The sequence below is a fragment of the Notolabrus celidotus genome, chromosome 8 (genome assembly GCF_009762535.1).
Source record: "Notolabrus celidotus isolate fNotCel1 chromosome 8, fNotCel1.pri, whole genome shotgun sequence".
NCBI lineage: Eukaryota > Metazoa > Chordata > Actinopteri > Labriformes > Labridae > Notolabrus > Notolabrus celidotus.
Window position 1 is genome coordinate 14,847,874 of NC_048279.1, and position 17,510 is coordinate 14,865,383.

At 40.0% G+C, this 17,510-nt stretch overlaps 1 protein-coding gene across 2 annotated transcripts in view; it reads right to left on the minus strand.

Moving 5' to 3' along the window:
• Positions 1-17,510, minus strand: part of gria3b (glutamate receptor, ionotropic, AMPA 3b) — a 99,357-nt gene that overhangs the window by 33,317 nt on the left and 48,530 nt on the right. For both annotated transcript variants that reach the window (XM_034689943.1, XM_034689944.1), the window contains exons 4-5: positions 16,173-16,360; positions 409-462 (exon numbers count right to left, since the gene is read on the minus strand). In XM_034689943.1, coding sequence (XP_034545834.1) covers positions 409-462; positions 16,173-16,360 — 242 coding nt within the window. The remainder of the gene's footprint in view (positions 1-408; positions 463-16,172; positions 16,361-17,510) is intronic.

The following is a 17,510-nucleotide window of genomic DNA, read 5'->3' on the forward strand; positions in this document are numbered from 1 at the left end:
CGCTTTTAAAAGCTCATGCTAATATCAAGGCTAAATGAACATTTCCCTCTGTGGACAGGGAGGAAAAAGATGGCTGCCCTCCAAAGATGTTTAAAAGGTTAAATGTTGTTTATTCATTGCTTAGGACATCCATTTAAAGCCCTACATGAATATATTCATTTAGTTGGATATGCATTGCACGCTGGCTTTCAAATTGTAATTGATTAAGCATGAGCAACCAATATTAAAAGCCCCTTATATATAGCAGAAGAAAAAACATATAGGTCAGTTTTTCCCTGATTTCATATAAAAGTCTGTAATTCATTTATTGTGCATGCACATCTATACTTGTGGCTGAAACTAAGTCCCATCTCATGCAGCAAAAAGCACGTTCCACTCTCCAAAGGGGGCGACTCGGTTATTACTCACAAGATTGGCCAGAATGTAGTGGTAACCACGGCTGTTCTTCCCCAGGGTCACAACCTGTGGAAGAGAAACATCAATACAGTAAACCATCCATGAGAGGAAAGCTAAGAACCACGACTCTTATAAGTGGCAACAACACTGGTCTCTGTGAATGCAGTCATGTAAAGTTAAGACATAGCAAAGCGGTCAATGGAACAACAAAAGCAAAAAGGAGCAGTAGGAGAAAGCGTTCATTAAGCAGGAGCTGATAATGAGAGAGAAGCAGAAACAACGTGGAAGATCCTCCACGCTTTGAAGTCGTTCATGTTGCAGGGATTGTAGTCCTCCGCAACTGTTGGACAGAAGGTAGAAAAAAAACGTTTCAAAGGAATTTACAGTGAGACAGTAAGATGTGGATCTCGCTCTGCTTTGAAAATATCACACCTTTAGAGCATAACAGCATGTTTCAGCCCACGCAGCCTGACTGAAAATAGTAAGTGGTGTTCTAAGCCGTTCCATCACGGTGGTACACACCATATGCTGCCTTTTATTCCAGATTTTTTCCTTCCTTTTGTTCTGGCTCTACAGATAAATCCAACGGTGGAACTCTAAATTGTCCCGGCTCTTTTGCACAGTGTGTCGGACAGGGTTTTTCTTTTTTTCCAGCTCGGCCTGCATGGTGAGGTCCGTTATTTACGAGTTTGTAGTTTGCTGTAGATGGACTTCTGAGCGGCTGCCATGCACAAACTTGTCATCCATGTCTTGGTTTTCATCTGCACTCTACAAACACGGCAACACAAGTTTACAGGAAAATCAGCATGTTTGCACATGTTCTGGCTCTGGGTCTCTGTCACAAAAACAAACTGTCAGTTTATCATCTTTCTTTGTGTGCGTGTCAAGATGCGGATATTTATTACTGTGGATCATTTACGACATTCCCACTGAGCAGGAGAGAGCGATGAAAAGTCAACTTGTCTCTTGCAGAAAAAATCTTTATGGGACATTTTTAGTTTCACCCATTTTGAATCATATGGCATTGTTTTAAATGAGCTCTGCTGAACTCAAACTGACCTGGGTGCTCTTGTACGCAGCACCACACAATATAACATGTATCCTTGCCTGGACAGGGCACCCTCCCTTGTAAAATCAACAATTTTGAGAAGACTTTAAACCAAAGGCAATTCAACACGCTATCTGGCTACTTGGGTGGGTCAGTTTTCTCCCTTTAAAGTTTCAACACTGCAGGATGTTTGATGGAAAGGAACAAAAAAAAGGACTTAGAAACAAAGAGAAAATGAGCAGTGAGCTGATTAATGCAGAAATAGCAGGGGTTGGCTTCTAGATCAATCAGTGTAATGAAAAAGTGACAGAAAGCTGCATGAGAAGAAACCACAAAGCTATCTGGATCTCAGCTACTCCCTCTGTTACTGTTCACAAGTCTGACTCTCAGACTATGAGCCCTGCTGAATTTTCTTGGACAAACCCCACAGCTCTGCTCTCCTTCACCATGAGCTAACCTTGACTCTGGCTCTAAGCCTCCTCACACCTGCCCTGGAGCTGGGCAGAGGAGGGCTTTACCCCCTCCATCAGCAGCCTGCAGCTCACAGCCAGCCTGGCAGCACGAACCAGCAGCAACCTTGGGATGAAGCACAGCAAGACATTCGTGACACAGACACAGAGATCCTCTAGCCAGATCACACAAGCCGCTCCCCTCAACCCTTTTTAATTAGTCAGCAGTGCTTCAGACTGGTGCTGGTAGATTACACACACGAGGAGGGACAGTTTCAAACGATATGCTCATGTATTTCATTTCTGATAATATAATGAGAACAGCTATGCTAACTTGGAGTCTATAGTGCGAGTGATTAGCTTAACTTAGCTTAGCATAACCTGCACTAAATGTATATATTAAAAAGTCATTAAACAACGGTCATTTTTGAGCTTTAAAGGTGTAAACCTTTGGCAGAGCTAAGCACAGCTAAGCTAACATGCTTGATAATTAACTGAACATACAGTGCCATCCTGTGGGGTCTTGTTTACATTGATCACAAAAAACTTGAAATGAAACTCATAACATTTCAAGCCGGGGCATGTCTAGAGGGGTGACCAGGGTATTACGGGCCCCCCTTGAAATCTGATTTGCCACTTCTGGTGCCACCAAGTAGCAACCTCCGGTCTAAAAATATGAGTCCAATGCGGAAGTGCTAAAAACTGCAGTTCATCGAGGATCCACTTGAGGCTGGCTCTGGAAGTATTGGAACCCACATACACACCAATCAAAAAAGACGAACTTTACAGTAGAAATAAACATGTTTACAGCCTGGTACAAAAAACGAACGTAGTCTGGATAGCTCATTTCTCGATCGACACACACACTACGGGGGGTGATATCTCAAGATATGAGATTACGAGTCTTCCAATGAGAGACACAGCTGACTTGATTGACAGGCGGGAACACTGTAGCTGTTGGCTAGGAGGCTTAAAGCCCGCCTCTTTATGTCACAATCACTCGACAGCAGCAATATGGCTTCTACCGCCGCCTGGCTTCAAAACAGTGCTTCAGACACAGATGGGAGACGTTACGGATACTACGTACATATTTTAGACAGTCTATGATTACGGGCCCCCCTTGAAATCTGATTGGCCAGCTCTGGTCCCACGAGTTTAATCCTTAACTATCCTGCTGGCTATTTGCCTTTTCAGAGGCAAACAATTCTGGCTATGTTGCAACAAGCTGCTATTAACTGTCTTTGCTTTTCAGCACACATTTTAGTACTTCTGATTGTGCTGTTGGACATTAATTACAAATACATTCCTTGCAAATTTAAGAAAGGAATATTTAAATATTGCCATTCTGGTTACTTTTAAAGCAAAGAATAACCTGAAATATACACCTGTGTGATTCCTCAATGTAAGTGGTAGAGGTAGATATAATTAGGGGAGACAAAAGGCTTAATCAAATGCTCAGAAGTTGTGTATACACACACATTCTTCATGTCTCCCTTGCATTAGTCAGTGCCCGAGCTGGGCCACCCCAGTCCAAAAAGTGTAAACACACCCCTGCTTGTAGATGGGAATTCTCTAAAGCTCCAGGTTCATGAGCCATTACGTGTTTGTTGATCAGAAATGGCGAAGGCCGTGAAAGCCATTTTTTGATAGATAGTTTGTTATATTAAGATATTCATTCATTTTATGTCTTGGGACTGGCCTCGTAGTCATAAGTTGTTGCTTACTACTTGAATTTAAAGGCAGGATCATTCGAGAAATAAAGAGTACAATGAGAATGTCGGCACTTTTTAACTTTGCTATGATGGTGTAGCAAATCATCATCACTTAAAATGGATATTTAACAAGCTCTCATCTCTATGCCTTAACTTTCTTCAGACACCTTTTGTTTTCTTCCACCTCCCTGTCTCCTTGAACTGATTTCCGCTGATGTTAATTCTCTTCAAACACAAACAAACATGAGCCTACTTACTAATTGGTCTGTCTTGATTTTAGTATACATGCTTCCCCTTCAATACTGCAGTTCCTCTTTTTTTGTATATTTTACCCTCTTGCACATCGATCCACGGGCTGGCTCCTCCACCTTTTGTTCTGCTGCCTAAAGCAAAGCCAGTATTCTGCAGAGAGCAGTTTTCTTTTAAGCATGATGGGGACAGACAACAGGGATGACCTTGACTTCCACCTCATCCAGACTCGCTCTGCCTCAGCCCGAAATGTAAAACTAAAGTTACACATTTTCAATAGACGCCAGACCGTTTTCCTCCAAGTTTGACCTTTCCACTGCAAAGTTTGCCATGGCACAGAAAGAAGCAGACTGAAAATGACAGGTTCCCCTTGAGTTTGTAAATAACAAGCTATTTACTAGAGCATATAAAAAAGAAGGAAATAATGATGTTCTTACTTTTAGCCTTTTCCTTAGCTATGAACACTCACACTGAGAATACACAGGCTGCTAACTACACTGGAAAGGTAGGACAGTTCAATTTGTTAATGTTCTTCTTTTTAAGATAATAACCACAAAAAAAAATCACAATGCAAAATATTTGAAATATGAATCAGTGACCTTCACAATATTAAATGCCAAAGAAATGTCTTCAAAACTCATGTTATGTCTCATCAACACACCAAACCCCAACATAATAACTTTACAATGATATACAACAGTAAAAACAGCTAATAAAAAGTCCTCTAATTTGATATTATATAAAAATTAGAATCAATGTGAAAAGTTGATCTAAAAAAAAGACGGATACAATGCTGCACAAGTCTTTTGTACAATGTAGTGAGCTTCTACTCTACATTTAATGAATATTCACTACACTAACCTCTTTTCCTCAACCAGTGAAATGAAGCAAGCTAAGCTACAGCAAGATTACAAAGGAAGTATGCTCATGCTACATCAGGGCTATATTCATTAACATGGAGCCCACTGATCTATTGATTAACATACAGTTGATTAAACTGATCTGCTGGAATAAATGCTGTTTGCAGACTGCACTGGTGATGGTTAACTGAGTGAGTGGTTCTGTTAGCTTATTCCAGAATCACTTGCATGTGTCCCCTTATTAGGTTAAATCATATTGAGGTGTACATGCATTTTTCAACAGCAGATGTCTGAAGAATCAAAGATTAGACAGTGATGTCAACGTTTTTTATATACAATGGGAGGAGATGGAGGCATGCCTTTCATGCTTATACAGTCAGTGCTACAAACACAAGCCTGTGTGTCAGTGGGCGTCATAGTCTTATCCTCTGCAGTTTGATTTCAGACCGCAACAGAGCGATACGCTGTGCTCCAGCCTTATGGAATTTACCGCACTACATAATTAATAAAACAGCTAAGCTACTGAAAAGCTATTTCATTCAAAACACATCAACCCCACCAGCAAGCTACTGAGAAGTCTGCTATTTGTAGCGCCTTAGCTGGCCAACACTGGACCTAAATGATTGTAATTGTCAAAATTGCTGATCATTTTCTACAGAGTGAGGATCTGGCTCAGTGGTAGAGTCAGACGTTCCTCAATCAGAAGGTTGGGGGTTTGAGCCCATGTCCCAATATCTACTTGCCAAAGTGTCCTTGGGCAACCCCAATCTGCCCCTGGTTGTTGTGCCAGCGGTGTGTGAAAAGGATAATACTGATGGCTTTACATAGCAGCCTCTGGCATCAGTGTGTGAATGTGGTTTGAATGGGTGAATGCGACATGTATTGGAAAGTACTTTGAGTGGTCAGAGGGCGAGAGACTATAAAATTAACCATTTAGTCCATTTAATTCATTTACAGCACCCTTGGGCTAATCATTACTATGGCTTCAAGGAAAAGATAATCATTGTTTCTGTAGGAGGGGATCATCCGTCTGACAGCAGTTCTTTGGTGTTTGCTCTCTCAGTACATGAAATACACAGGAAATTATAGTTGATATTAGATAATAATATAAAAATTACAATTTTAACTTTAAATCACAAAAAAAAGTCTGTTTTTTTGGAAATGATAAAAGTTATATGGGTCAAAAAAGGAGATTTGAGAGAGTAGCCAAAGTGTAAGTGTCAGTGATGAACGTATCGTTTTAACCTCAAATTCAACTTTAAAGAATGATAAAAAGCAGATGCCCCTAGATATAAACGGTTGCTTAATCAACCAGCTCTTATTTTAATATAACTACTGCATTTAGAAGTTGAATTATCAATCATTCTTAAGTCAAGCCTTACAAGTCTATTGGAAGATCTAAGACAACAGTTTGCAGTCCAATCTTTAGCTGATGAACTAATGCTATGTTCAATTTAAATGCTTAAACTTTATAAGCTAATGTATTGAAAACAAATACCTAGCCATGTCAAGCTTGTTCCGACAAAAGGTGTACAGATTCAGTCCCCAGAAGCTGCCAAATGCAACAGAAAATAATTTTTTTCACAGCTGCTTTGAGCCAGTCATTGTTTTAGAAACATTTAACTGTGATTGGTAATAGAGGCGTGAATCTTAACATAAGCCAGAGTGTTAATATAAAGGTGCATGATCTGTTACATATAATTTAATGGCTGCAGATGTACAAAAGTGCTCCACTTCACACAGACAGATGGGTGATTTTAAGCTCTGATACAGAAAGATTTTCCTCTTCTTCTGTCTCCATTTCTGCTTGAATGCTCTTTGTGAAAGTGCTCTTTGTGGAGCACTCCCTAATTAATGGCCAGTAGCTGCCGTGCCAGAGATGCTTTTCTTGGCAGTCGTGATGCATGCCTCTTAAGATAGCGGAGGCATCATGTCTTGGCCTTCCCCCAAATGCAGAACCTTTTAGATCACCTAACTTCTACCCTGATTATTATATCCATGATTGCTCTGAGATATGCGAACAATGTGAGACTTGATACTTTGAGAGGAAAGAATCACTGACACTGCAGCTGAGACGCCCTTAAACTTGGCTTTGAAACAGGAAAACATCCTACTCTGCTTTCAGTAAAAAAAGGAACAAGGTAATTTTGCCTGACAGATAAAGGAAATAGTTTCTCTGGTCGACATATTAAAAAAGCTGTATACTGATGTGGTTGTAAGTACTTGTGCAAATTGTCAGTCGCAGCACACAGGTCTCAGCCTCTTATTTGGTTGTGGAGTCAGCAGGTCACATTCGGTTTAATGATAACACTCTAATCCTGTTTAATTCTATAATCTCAGTTAGTAAATGGCCCTCAACAGCCACGGTTGGTGCCGGGGATTTGAGAGCTCCATACGTATCCCTGGATTTACATTGAGAGGAAGGGTTTAGGTATATATCCCTCAGCCCTTCCTCTCAGTAACCCGGGGACGATAAACTGATGTTGAGATTGGGAGAACCATACATATAAGATGAGACATTAGCTCGCTTTCCTGCCTCTCCTCTCCTTCTATCTTTAAGAACTAATTTAGAGACAAGCCTGCCAGTGTTAACCAGAATACAGAGCAGGGCTGCAAGATATAAGATCCAACCACTTAGTGCAATATTCAAAATGCCAAAAATGTGATATACAGTACACGACCTAAAACACGTCATGTCCCTGACTGACGTGAAAAGAAAACTTGCCTTTTTCTTGCTCAAAAAGATAGTTGTGACATGATAGTAATTCCCCTGTAGTCTATAGGCGTTTTTCGACCAGAGGGATTTTACCCCAGAACTACGTGCGTTTCGAACCGACGGACTCAAGGCGAAGAAGTAGTTCAGGGGTAGATAATCTTCCCCCTAAAAAGCCCCTGCTAGGGGGGTAGTACTTTTCAAAGGCTCCAGGGCTTTTGGGGGGCAGGGCCTGCAATGCTGAACGGGTCTGATTGGTAGATAAACCGCTGTGTTTTTATTCCTCCCGTTGTCCACAATAACATCACACACGTGTGATTCACTTGATTTATCTTTCTTTCATTAGTTTTTATTTGTTCTATCTGTTTTGTATGTGTGTGTACTTTTCAAAAGAAGAAGCTGTGATTCACTTGATCTTGTAACAGTAGTCTTCTCTCAGGCAAATGCGAATGTGTCTCTCCCGGTGTTAAGGTTTTAAAAGTGACACTGTAAACTGGAGACCTTCAGCTGAATGTAACAGTGTTTGTGGAGTTTACACAGCTGTTGAAACACAGAGTGAGTTTTAAGATTCAATATCCTCATCAGATAAGTATTTAATGATAGTCTGAAGACGTTTATGAGGGATGCATCAGTCTGAAAGTCGTCAGTTAACAGGGTCACGGTTTAAACCAAAACACCGGCTGATCTCTGCTTGCTACTCGCGCTTATCTCCTCTCACGGGTTGATTCAGTGAATTCATCTGTGATGAAATATAGCACCATCTAAAACAGTGTGTGCTGAGTCTCTTCCATGCTAACAGACTAACTGTTGTGTTGCTAATAATGATACCTGCCTGTCCGTCTGCTTCTGTGGTGTCATCTGTGATGAATGGCATTCGTCTTTGTTTTACTAGCCTCTACTGGTCTGGTGGTGTAGTGTCTTTACTTTTTATTTCCTCCATATGTCACTGGCCTGATTTGCACAACCTACCCGGGGCTTCGGCCCCGCAGTCGAAAAGCAGACAACAATGGTGGCACGGACCGGGGTAAAGTAGTTCTGGGGGCTGAAAGACCCTGGAACTCTTGGTCGAAATGCCCCTTATGTGGGTTTAAAAAGTGTTGCTTCATCTTCTTCACTCTACTTTACTTAAATGAATATCAGAGTAAGAAAGGGATTGTTGCTTAACTTGTTATTTAACTACATATATATTTTTGTATAACTCACACTACGTATATCTGGTATTATTTCAGCGGCAACCTCCGGTGTTGAAAATGAAGCCAATGCAGTAGTGCAAAAAACTACAGTTCCTTATGTGTCCACTTGGGGCTGGCTCCAACAATCAACCAATTTTTTTTTTAAATACATGTAATGACATTGTTTCATTTTTAAATAAAGACTGTGAAAACTACATCTGTAAGCTCTCTGATGTACAGCCAATCACAATGTGAAACATCATCAAACAAACACACAGCCAATCATATTGTATGACCCTGAGCTGATCTGATCTCCTGATAACATCTGGCACCAACGAAATCGTTGGGCTTCATAACGCCTCTTCAGAGACCAGAGGTGACATCATTGAAACTGACTATGTTTTATAAAGTCCATGATCATGTCAGTTTTTTTATATATCATGCAGAATCAGAGTAACATAGGTGTAATGTTAGTATTTGTTGCACATATTTATATTTAGTTCAAGTTGAAAATACCTCTGGCTAAATCTTTCATGAGTACACAAATGATATTTCCTCTTGTACAACGCTGGTCATTCAAATAAAGTATGCTTAAGGACATTTTTCTTATTGACAACATTTTTCTGTCAGCTGATGGCAATCTATCATCCATGGCTAGATCTCTTCTCCTTTCATTAATTTCACACAAAAAAAAACTCATCCAATTGTGGATTTCATCTATGTTCCTCCTTCAAGAGCAAAAACAGGGACATGGAGATCTCTAATTCTCCATGGGGAGCCAATATGGCCGCCCTTCATGCCTCTACAGGCGGACAAATGTTGTTCTAACAAATCCCCAGATGTATCTCCTTTTTTTCTCCTCTTTCTCTGTCTGTGAATCCTTTCACTTCATATTGTGTTCTATTCTCTTCATGAAAATGCATCTTTGTGGCTGGCAGTGCGTTCATTGCCTGCCTGTCTTTGAACAGCTTGCGTGCCCTGGGCCAGTCCCAGACGCCATTCTTTCTTTCTTTCTCTTTTTTTATAACGCTGCTTCTCTTTACACTAGTGATGAGCAGGTTGTTGCCTCTGAGCAAATTCCAGCACTGAAATCCCGCGGGGAATAAGGGCCAGGAAGGAGCATAAAGGCAGATATGATTCTATATGTGAAATCTCAGAGATGGATCGGATTAGACATGAGCATATGAGGCTTTACAGAGTACAACACATACAGGCAGGCACATGCACACACGTGCACACACGTGCACACACACACACACACACACACACACACACACACACACACACACACACACACACACACACTGACACACACCTGCATACTTATACTGAGAAATTATCATTATGACAAGTGGTAGCAATACAAAGATGATTATCTTTAACTCAATCATGGTCCTTGTTTATGCTGCCCATCTTTAATGCCACAAACATTTCTCTCAGCGTTTCATATAATAAACCTCATTGGGTGGATGAACCACATTTGTTGGATGTGATTCAGGGAGCACGGCAGGCAGTGGCTCTCCCCTCCTTTTGTCGTAAGGGAAGGACTGCCATTGGGTTAATTTATCTGCAGTGCAGTTTATTGATGGGAAAGTCCTACGGGCGATAAATTCTGAGTGGTTGTTACAGCATGAAATGATAATAGCGCGGTGTAGCATTCTCCTCTGCAACCCAAAACAAATTTGTGGGGAGACTCACTCTGCTCTTATACGAGCAAACAAAACTGCTCCTGATGCAGCAGTATGCAAATCCTTCTATAAGCGTGTTCCTGCATCATGTCAAGTGATAAATGAAGCCAATAAAAAGGAAATTCAGCTGAGTGCGCTTACGGCTGCAGACAAGGTTCAACCAATGTTTTTATGTTTGTGCGATGAGATGTTGTCCATGGGAAGGAAGTGCTATCCCACACCTCAGCTCATGAATTAGAGAAAAAACCATAAGAAATTAACCGACTTACTGTTCCCAGTATATTAAAGGCAATGTGAGGTTTTTTTTAACCTGGTTTTAAAATAGCCTCACTCTCTACTGATGCCTTGTCATGATCCAGAAGGTAAAATTAGACTATCAGCCACTAGATTGGTTATTTCTTTTTACAGAATTTTAGTGGCTGTGTTCGAGTCGGATTTTCTGCGAAAAAAGCTCAGGTGATATTCACCACTCATTTTTTTAATTAAAGCGAGATGCAATATGGCAAGCAGGAGGAGTGTTATTTTTTCTTTGAATAATTTTATTTTCGCATTGTGTTTTCTACTCATTGCTGACACTGAAACAGGTTTGGCAAAACGTTTTTTTTTTTTTTTCAGAACAGAATTTAATGCCAGCATGTTAATGCTTCACTGCTCTTTGAGGACTAGTGTTTTTGCATTTCTAGCACATTCATTGGGACACCAGATCCCACATCATGATACAGGTAATCGGACATGGTATGTCTAATTACCTGTTGTCAGCTCACTTACAGTTAATTTTTTTGTGAGGTTACAGTAAATAATGATACAGAACTAAAAATCAGTATATTACTTCTTCGCTCTCCATCCTCAATAATTCATCTTAAAGAATGAAAAGTAGTCTTATAAAAGAAGATCTTTTCTCCATTAATTTGCTTCCACAACAAATGCACGCTATGGCAAGAGACACAACTGCACAACAGTGAGTGATAGTGCTCATGGGAAATGCAGTCTGCACCTTGTCAAAACACTTCCTATTTTGTCCAAAGGGGCTCAGCAGAATCAACGCAACACTAAAGTCCCCAACAGTAGAAAACTAAATTATCTTCATTCCTAAAAGCCCCCCAAAAATGTAAGTATTTTATATAAAATCAAATAACTTAAAAATAAAAACTGACATTTTAAAGGAACAGTTTGTAGAAATGGCAATATTTGGCAATATATAGCGGTCAGATTCTAGATTAAAATGCTCCCCAGCTTATCCCACCCATAGTTGAAGCAACATTAGCCTTCAAGGACAAAAAGCTCCTGTGATGCATGATAAGTATGATCCTCCATCTGCCAAGTTTTTACCATCAAAAACACCTATCAATACAAATCCTTTTTCCTACTACAAAAATCCCTCTCTACTTCATATTCCAAACGGTACATTTCATGCAGCCACACACTACATACAAAACCATGAATGCTACTAGTTTTTCAGTTCTGTGCAAAGGTAGAAACATGGGGGTACAAAACGGAGGCCTGTGTGTCAGGGAACCTGCTCCTATGAAGATATAAACCAATTCCACCAATTCTGTTCTGCTTAGTGCTGCTAATTACTGCACACTGCACCTTTAAGTAATCCATTAATGGCGTGTCAGTCGAAAAACTAAGCTGATTTGCTTTACCAGATATTACTTGATAGTGGGTGTGGTTTAATAATTTGATTGACAGCCAATAAAACAAAATTCTCATGAGGTTTTGATTCAAAAGTTGCAAAACTTTTATTGGTCTACATTTGTCTTTGATTGGTGATGTTTTAGCTATGCATCACTCACTGTAAAGCACACAAATTGCATCAATACAGAGGCCTTTTATATGAAATTACCAACACTGTTCAGACACTGAAAAGGCATTGTGTTGAGCCCATTATTCTGAATGAGACACTCATAAAAAAAAAACACTTTTATGGCCTTTTAATGTGTGGATTTTTGCTTTTCTGAATTTAAAAACCTATTGGGAATTGATCATGGGCTGCTGCTCATACAAAAGAGACAACACAAAGAAATGCTTTTAAAATGAATGTAAAAAATGTTTATCAATAAATAAATGGTGACTGAAAATCTCCTTTATGTACCCACACAGGTAAACAAAGTGTGACATTATAAAAGTTCTTCATGTATATTAGAAGCTGCCAATATAATTCCGGTAACAAAACGATCCCTCTGAGAGTGAATTTGATTGAGTATATCTCATTATTATTATTTCACAATTAAAAAGTAATTCAATGAGGTATGACGTTGTAGTGCAGCCTCATATTACTGTTATCTTTATCTAAAAATACTTTTGATATTCAAAAATGTATCTGCATTTGAAGATGTGTAAAATAGATCCGATAAAGTAATCATGCAGATTTATATAGAATACACCCCAAGTACAGAGACTAGTCTTTGACGCACTGTTCGCATGTTCGACTCCTGATCCTTTTGCTATGTGGTGCATGCTCCCCTATGCTCTCTCCTCACATTTCCTGTCTCTCCTCAGAGGTCATATCATATAAAGGTAAAAAGCCCCCCTCAAAAAATATAAGACAATAAGTCCCATCCTCTTATAAGCAGTGCTATAAAAGTATAAAGATGCATGTAATAAAATAGTTAGCACTGACTGGGTAAACATGTTATAATGCAGAGGAATCTTTGTGTGAAACATTGGCAGTATATTGTTGAAGCTTCACGTTTGCCTTTTCAAGATGACTCCACACGGCATGAACCTCCCAGCCTGTTACAAAGACATTCATTCTGAGGTGGGATTACTCCACAGAAATCATAAAACTAAGCCACTGAGCTGATTCCCATTTCCCCCAGCAATCAGCTGCCTGGATCTGTCCTGTCTCATGATCCTCTCTCAACAGCACTGACCTTGACGGATTGAAGCGACATGTCGACATTGCCACACACGGTCACCAGCCTCGGCACACTGGGCTCTGTTCAAACTCTCCCTCCCATCCTCCGGAGATAAAACTCAATCATTGGTAAATAGAACCACGGCAGCAGGTTGGGCAGTGGGTTTCCACATAGCTGACAGCTGGGTGCCATTTTTTGGATGTGATTGCCCTCATGGGAGGTGGTCCATCCTTGTTTCAGGGTATAATGCTTAGGCCCAATAGGGGGCAGCTGCAGAGTGAAGTCCAGCAGCTCCCCTCAATGCCTGTGACTCATCCATATTGGCAGAGCTCACCAGATTATTTCAATTAGCTCAAACAGGAGAAAAAGAACAATCCATGCTGAGGTTGTCACTGAAACAAGGGATAAAACCGAGCACACTGCTGCTCTGAAAGTTAGCTGTTGTACCAGCTTTATTTTCTCCTTCTGTGCGTAATCAAAGTTAGAAAAGGTGAAACAAGTGATCTTAGATAGATGCACATGCAGAGGAGAGAGAGCTCCCTGTAGAATAAAAAGAAATGATTCATTAACAGAAACAAAAACGCAAACCGGAGAACATCAAACAGATTATTGCTCCATATCCTTATTTTTGTTGCAAGAGGTGCAAAAAAAGCAATTAAAGACACAACCATTAATAAGGCTCACATGTGATTGGAAATGAATATCCTAAGCCTTTCTTAAAAGCTGAAGCATATCCTTAACAAAAGAAATAAATAAAATAGATTTCAGTATGTGCCCTGGATTGTAAAGGGAGGAAATTTGCAACACAAGAATTAAATTAGACACAGCAAATTAATACTAAAAGCCATTCTGCTTTAAACTATGACTCTGGGATCAAATTAGATTCATAAAAAACAAGTGAGACTAACAGTCGTTGAGGGGATATTGTGAGGCAGAGAGAAGCCGATATCTAAATGAATGTTAACGAGCAGAATCCAATTCAGGAGCTGATTGCCTCAGAAGCAGGCAGCAGCAGCAGCAGCAGCAGCAGGCAGACAGTGGATGCAGGGTGGAGCAGGGCAGGCGAACACAGGAGATGCACGGTATAATAGCCACTCATCTATTCATGGTAATTGTGTTTCCCTACTACAAGGACTGGTGGACCTTTCATTTCCTCCTCAGGCAGTGGACGGGATAGAGGGACGGAAGGGTTTGGGGTTGTTAGCAGAGGATTAAAAAGGATGCATCATCCGTGGTCTCCCCAAATGGCTGCTCACGCCAGGCCTATCACCTCAGGCTATCCGGTACACTCATACACATGCACACACACACACTGATTTTAAAACAGGTCAGCCTCAGACTAAGCATTAGAAGGACGCCAAACTGAGCTGCTCAGAGAGATAAGAATTAAAAGATATGCCAAACATTCGACACGTAGTTAAGCCATAATGAGGTCACAAACCTGTATGAGGAGAAACAAATCTGTTTGTTCTGAAATGTGAGCTAATTTTAAATACTCACATGCAAAACAAGTGCAAAGACAAACAGGAGAACTTGACACATAAAGGTACTAATTTTTTTAAACAGCATCTTTTATTTTCTCTGTAATGGTTTAAATGATTCCCTTATTTAAGCTCTACTGCAGCAACTCAGTATTGTAGTTTCACAAAGATAAGGCACTAACTTTAGAAAAAAATGTGTTTTAATGGAATTTTTGGCCACTTATATCACTTATATCACTTATATAGCATTGAAATATCAGGGGCTTTTTTTTTTTCCAGAAAAAAGCTGCATGCTGTGACCGACGACAATTCCAATAACTACAGAGTCGTTGAGTGTTGAGACTATACTTGTGGTGAGATGGGGAATTTAAATACTGAGATATGTTACCCTATTTATAAAATGGTATGTGATCTTTCTATTAATTTAATGACACCATAAGTTATACATTAATTGTACTTTGTTCTCCAACTTGTAAAAGGGTTTTTAAAAAAAAAAAAGATATTTGCTCAACTAATCTATCTCTGTTACCCCTTCATCACACACACACATATATACACAAACTACGACAGCTTTCCTTACGCAGCTACGTGTCCTGCCCTGCCTCTTAATGTCTCTCTTTGCTTTTCCATATGTTTCTTATCTTTTGACAATACTCATCAGCAGCATATCTAATACAGACTTCCAGGTAATAACTCACGTTTTGAAACATTGATAATTCCATATCACACTGTTTTAACATAGAGGTATGAGAATGTACATGTTAAACATGAGATGTCGCACTTCAATCAATGCATTGATAGGAGGGACGCTGCAGGTTATCAGCTACATGGAGCAGAGAGCAATGAGAGATCATCCATTCATTGACCGCAGATGGAAATCTGACACTGATAAAAAAAAAGGACAAATGTAAAAGTGGCACGCCCAATTATCATCTATGTTTCAGTAACACTGAGATGACAGACAACTCTTAGGCTTTGGGCCCAACAACCACAATATTTGATAAAAAGTCTAAAATGCTCCATGGAGCTGAGGTGAAATGCTGAGTGGAATGATAATTCTCTGTGGGTTTGTCACTATAGCCAACACATTTTGCATTATGTAGTCATTTTATCACTTAACCTGTTAAAAAAACACCCTTTGTCCTGACTACAAATGAGATGATGCAAGTTTAATGTTTATAGATTCTCCTTGTCTGGTAAAGCAGCAGCGTTTTTAACACCCTGTGTGTCCAGTTTTGTGAAGATATTGTTTTTCCAGCCCAATCCAAGATAACTCAAGCAATATAATTTGAATAATTGCCTCTGAAGAAATGCTGCAGCTGTTTTCCCAGACAGATCAGCATCCAACAAGACTACTAAATTGTCTTTGCCATGAAAAATTGGTCGAGTGGCCCTTTAATGCTTGATGTTTTGCAAATGTAATGTGCATGGTGATTGTGTGACTTGACTGAGAAGCAACAGAAGTGCTATATGGGTGCTATAGGGGTTTGGTTACATAACCTACAAGTGTTATTATTAAAGGTAGAGTGAGTCTGACTCCCACCTGTTCTAATATGGTGTTGATCCTTGCCACCTCGCAGTCAATCACATAGCGCTTCTCCTGCCTCCTGTCCATCTCCTCAATGATGCGCTTGAACTCTGCTGCATCTGTTGTGCTGCTAACAGAGCGTGCGGTCACCTGCCAGTTGTTGGCTACCGCTGCCTCCATGATGGCCTGCAGTATGGAGAAACCTGGAGAGAGGGAGAGATGCAGAAAGAGAGGGACCCAGAGGATTAGACACAAAAGAGAAACAGTTATGCAAGAAGTGAGTGGCCGCTAATTTATTCTGGAGAGGTTTTTGCTTGAATCTAAAGGTTAAAGGCCATCTCATTACAATCTAAAATAGCTCCCAAAGAGTCCAGGCACACTAAAATATTGTCTGGAGTCTACACTTTGTGTGCCAGTGTATAAGAGTGTGAACATTTACATTTGCATTTGTAGAAGGCAAAACCATAATGAAGTGAAAGGACAGAAATCGTATCTCCATATTATTTAAAGATCAGCGGGTCATGTTATTGAGCTTGGCATCAATTAAATTACAGCATTTAGCTCAGCCACATGTTAACTCTGACGGTGCGGTGAAACACAGTGCGGCCAGTGTCTCCTCTGAGGATTGTGCCAACTCATTTAAAGATAAAGACAATGAAAGATTCATCCAGGCCAGTGGTAGAAGGTAGATCATTACGCTACCACAAGAAAAGGAGAATGAGCCCCTCTAATGATTAATTCACACGTGAAATATTTTCATTTAAGTGAGCACATGGAAAAACCACGGTCAAATCTCATACCACAGAGTGAATAATATAGACCTATTTCTGTGGGGATAGATTGCACGTAGCACCGGCTGATATAAAAATGTCTTAACTCCTCTCCAATTTACAATGGGAGAGAGTGAACATGAAGGTTATTAATGAAAATAAAGCACACTGCTGGTCTTTCATTAAGCCATAGCAAACAGTTTGTACAATAAGCTCCTCACGGTATCTTAATTCATTCTTCATCCTGTCATATGTTAAACTGATACAAAAATGTGAAAACAAAACTTGCTGCTATGACAATTTTTATCATTGCATGTGATTGGCGTTATGCAAACTGTCTAACACAATCCGAACTGCAAAGTAAACATTTGGTATATTCATACATGTATATATTTTTTTTTCACTGAGCCATTTATCCTTACAAGCTTATCTTCTTGAACCGGCCACAGTCAGCCAACAAACACAGCACAGAGCGCTAAGACACAACAACAGCTCTAACAAGAAAACCACTCTGTGACTCTCTCTTTGTCCCTCAGCTGCTGCAATTCCCGTTTTTTTCATTCCATCTGAATGGTCAAACAAC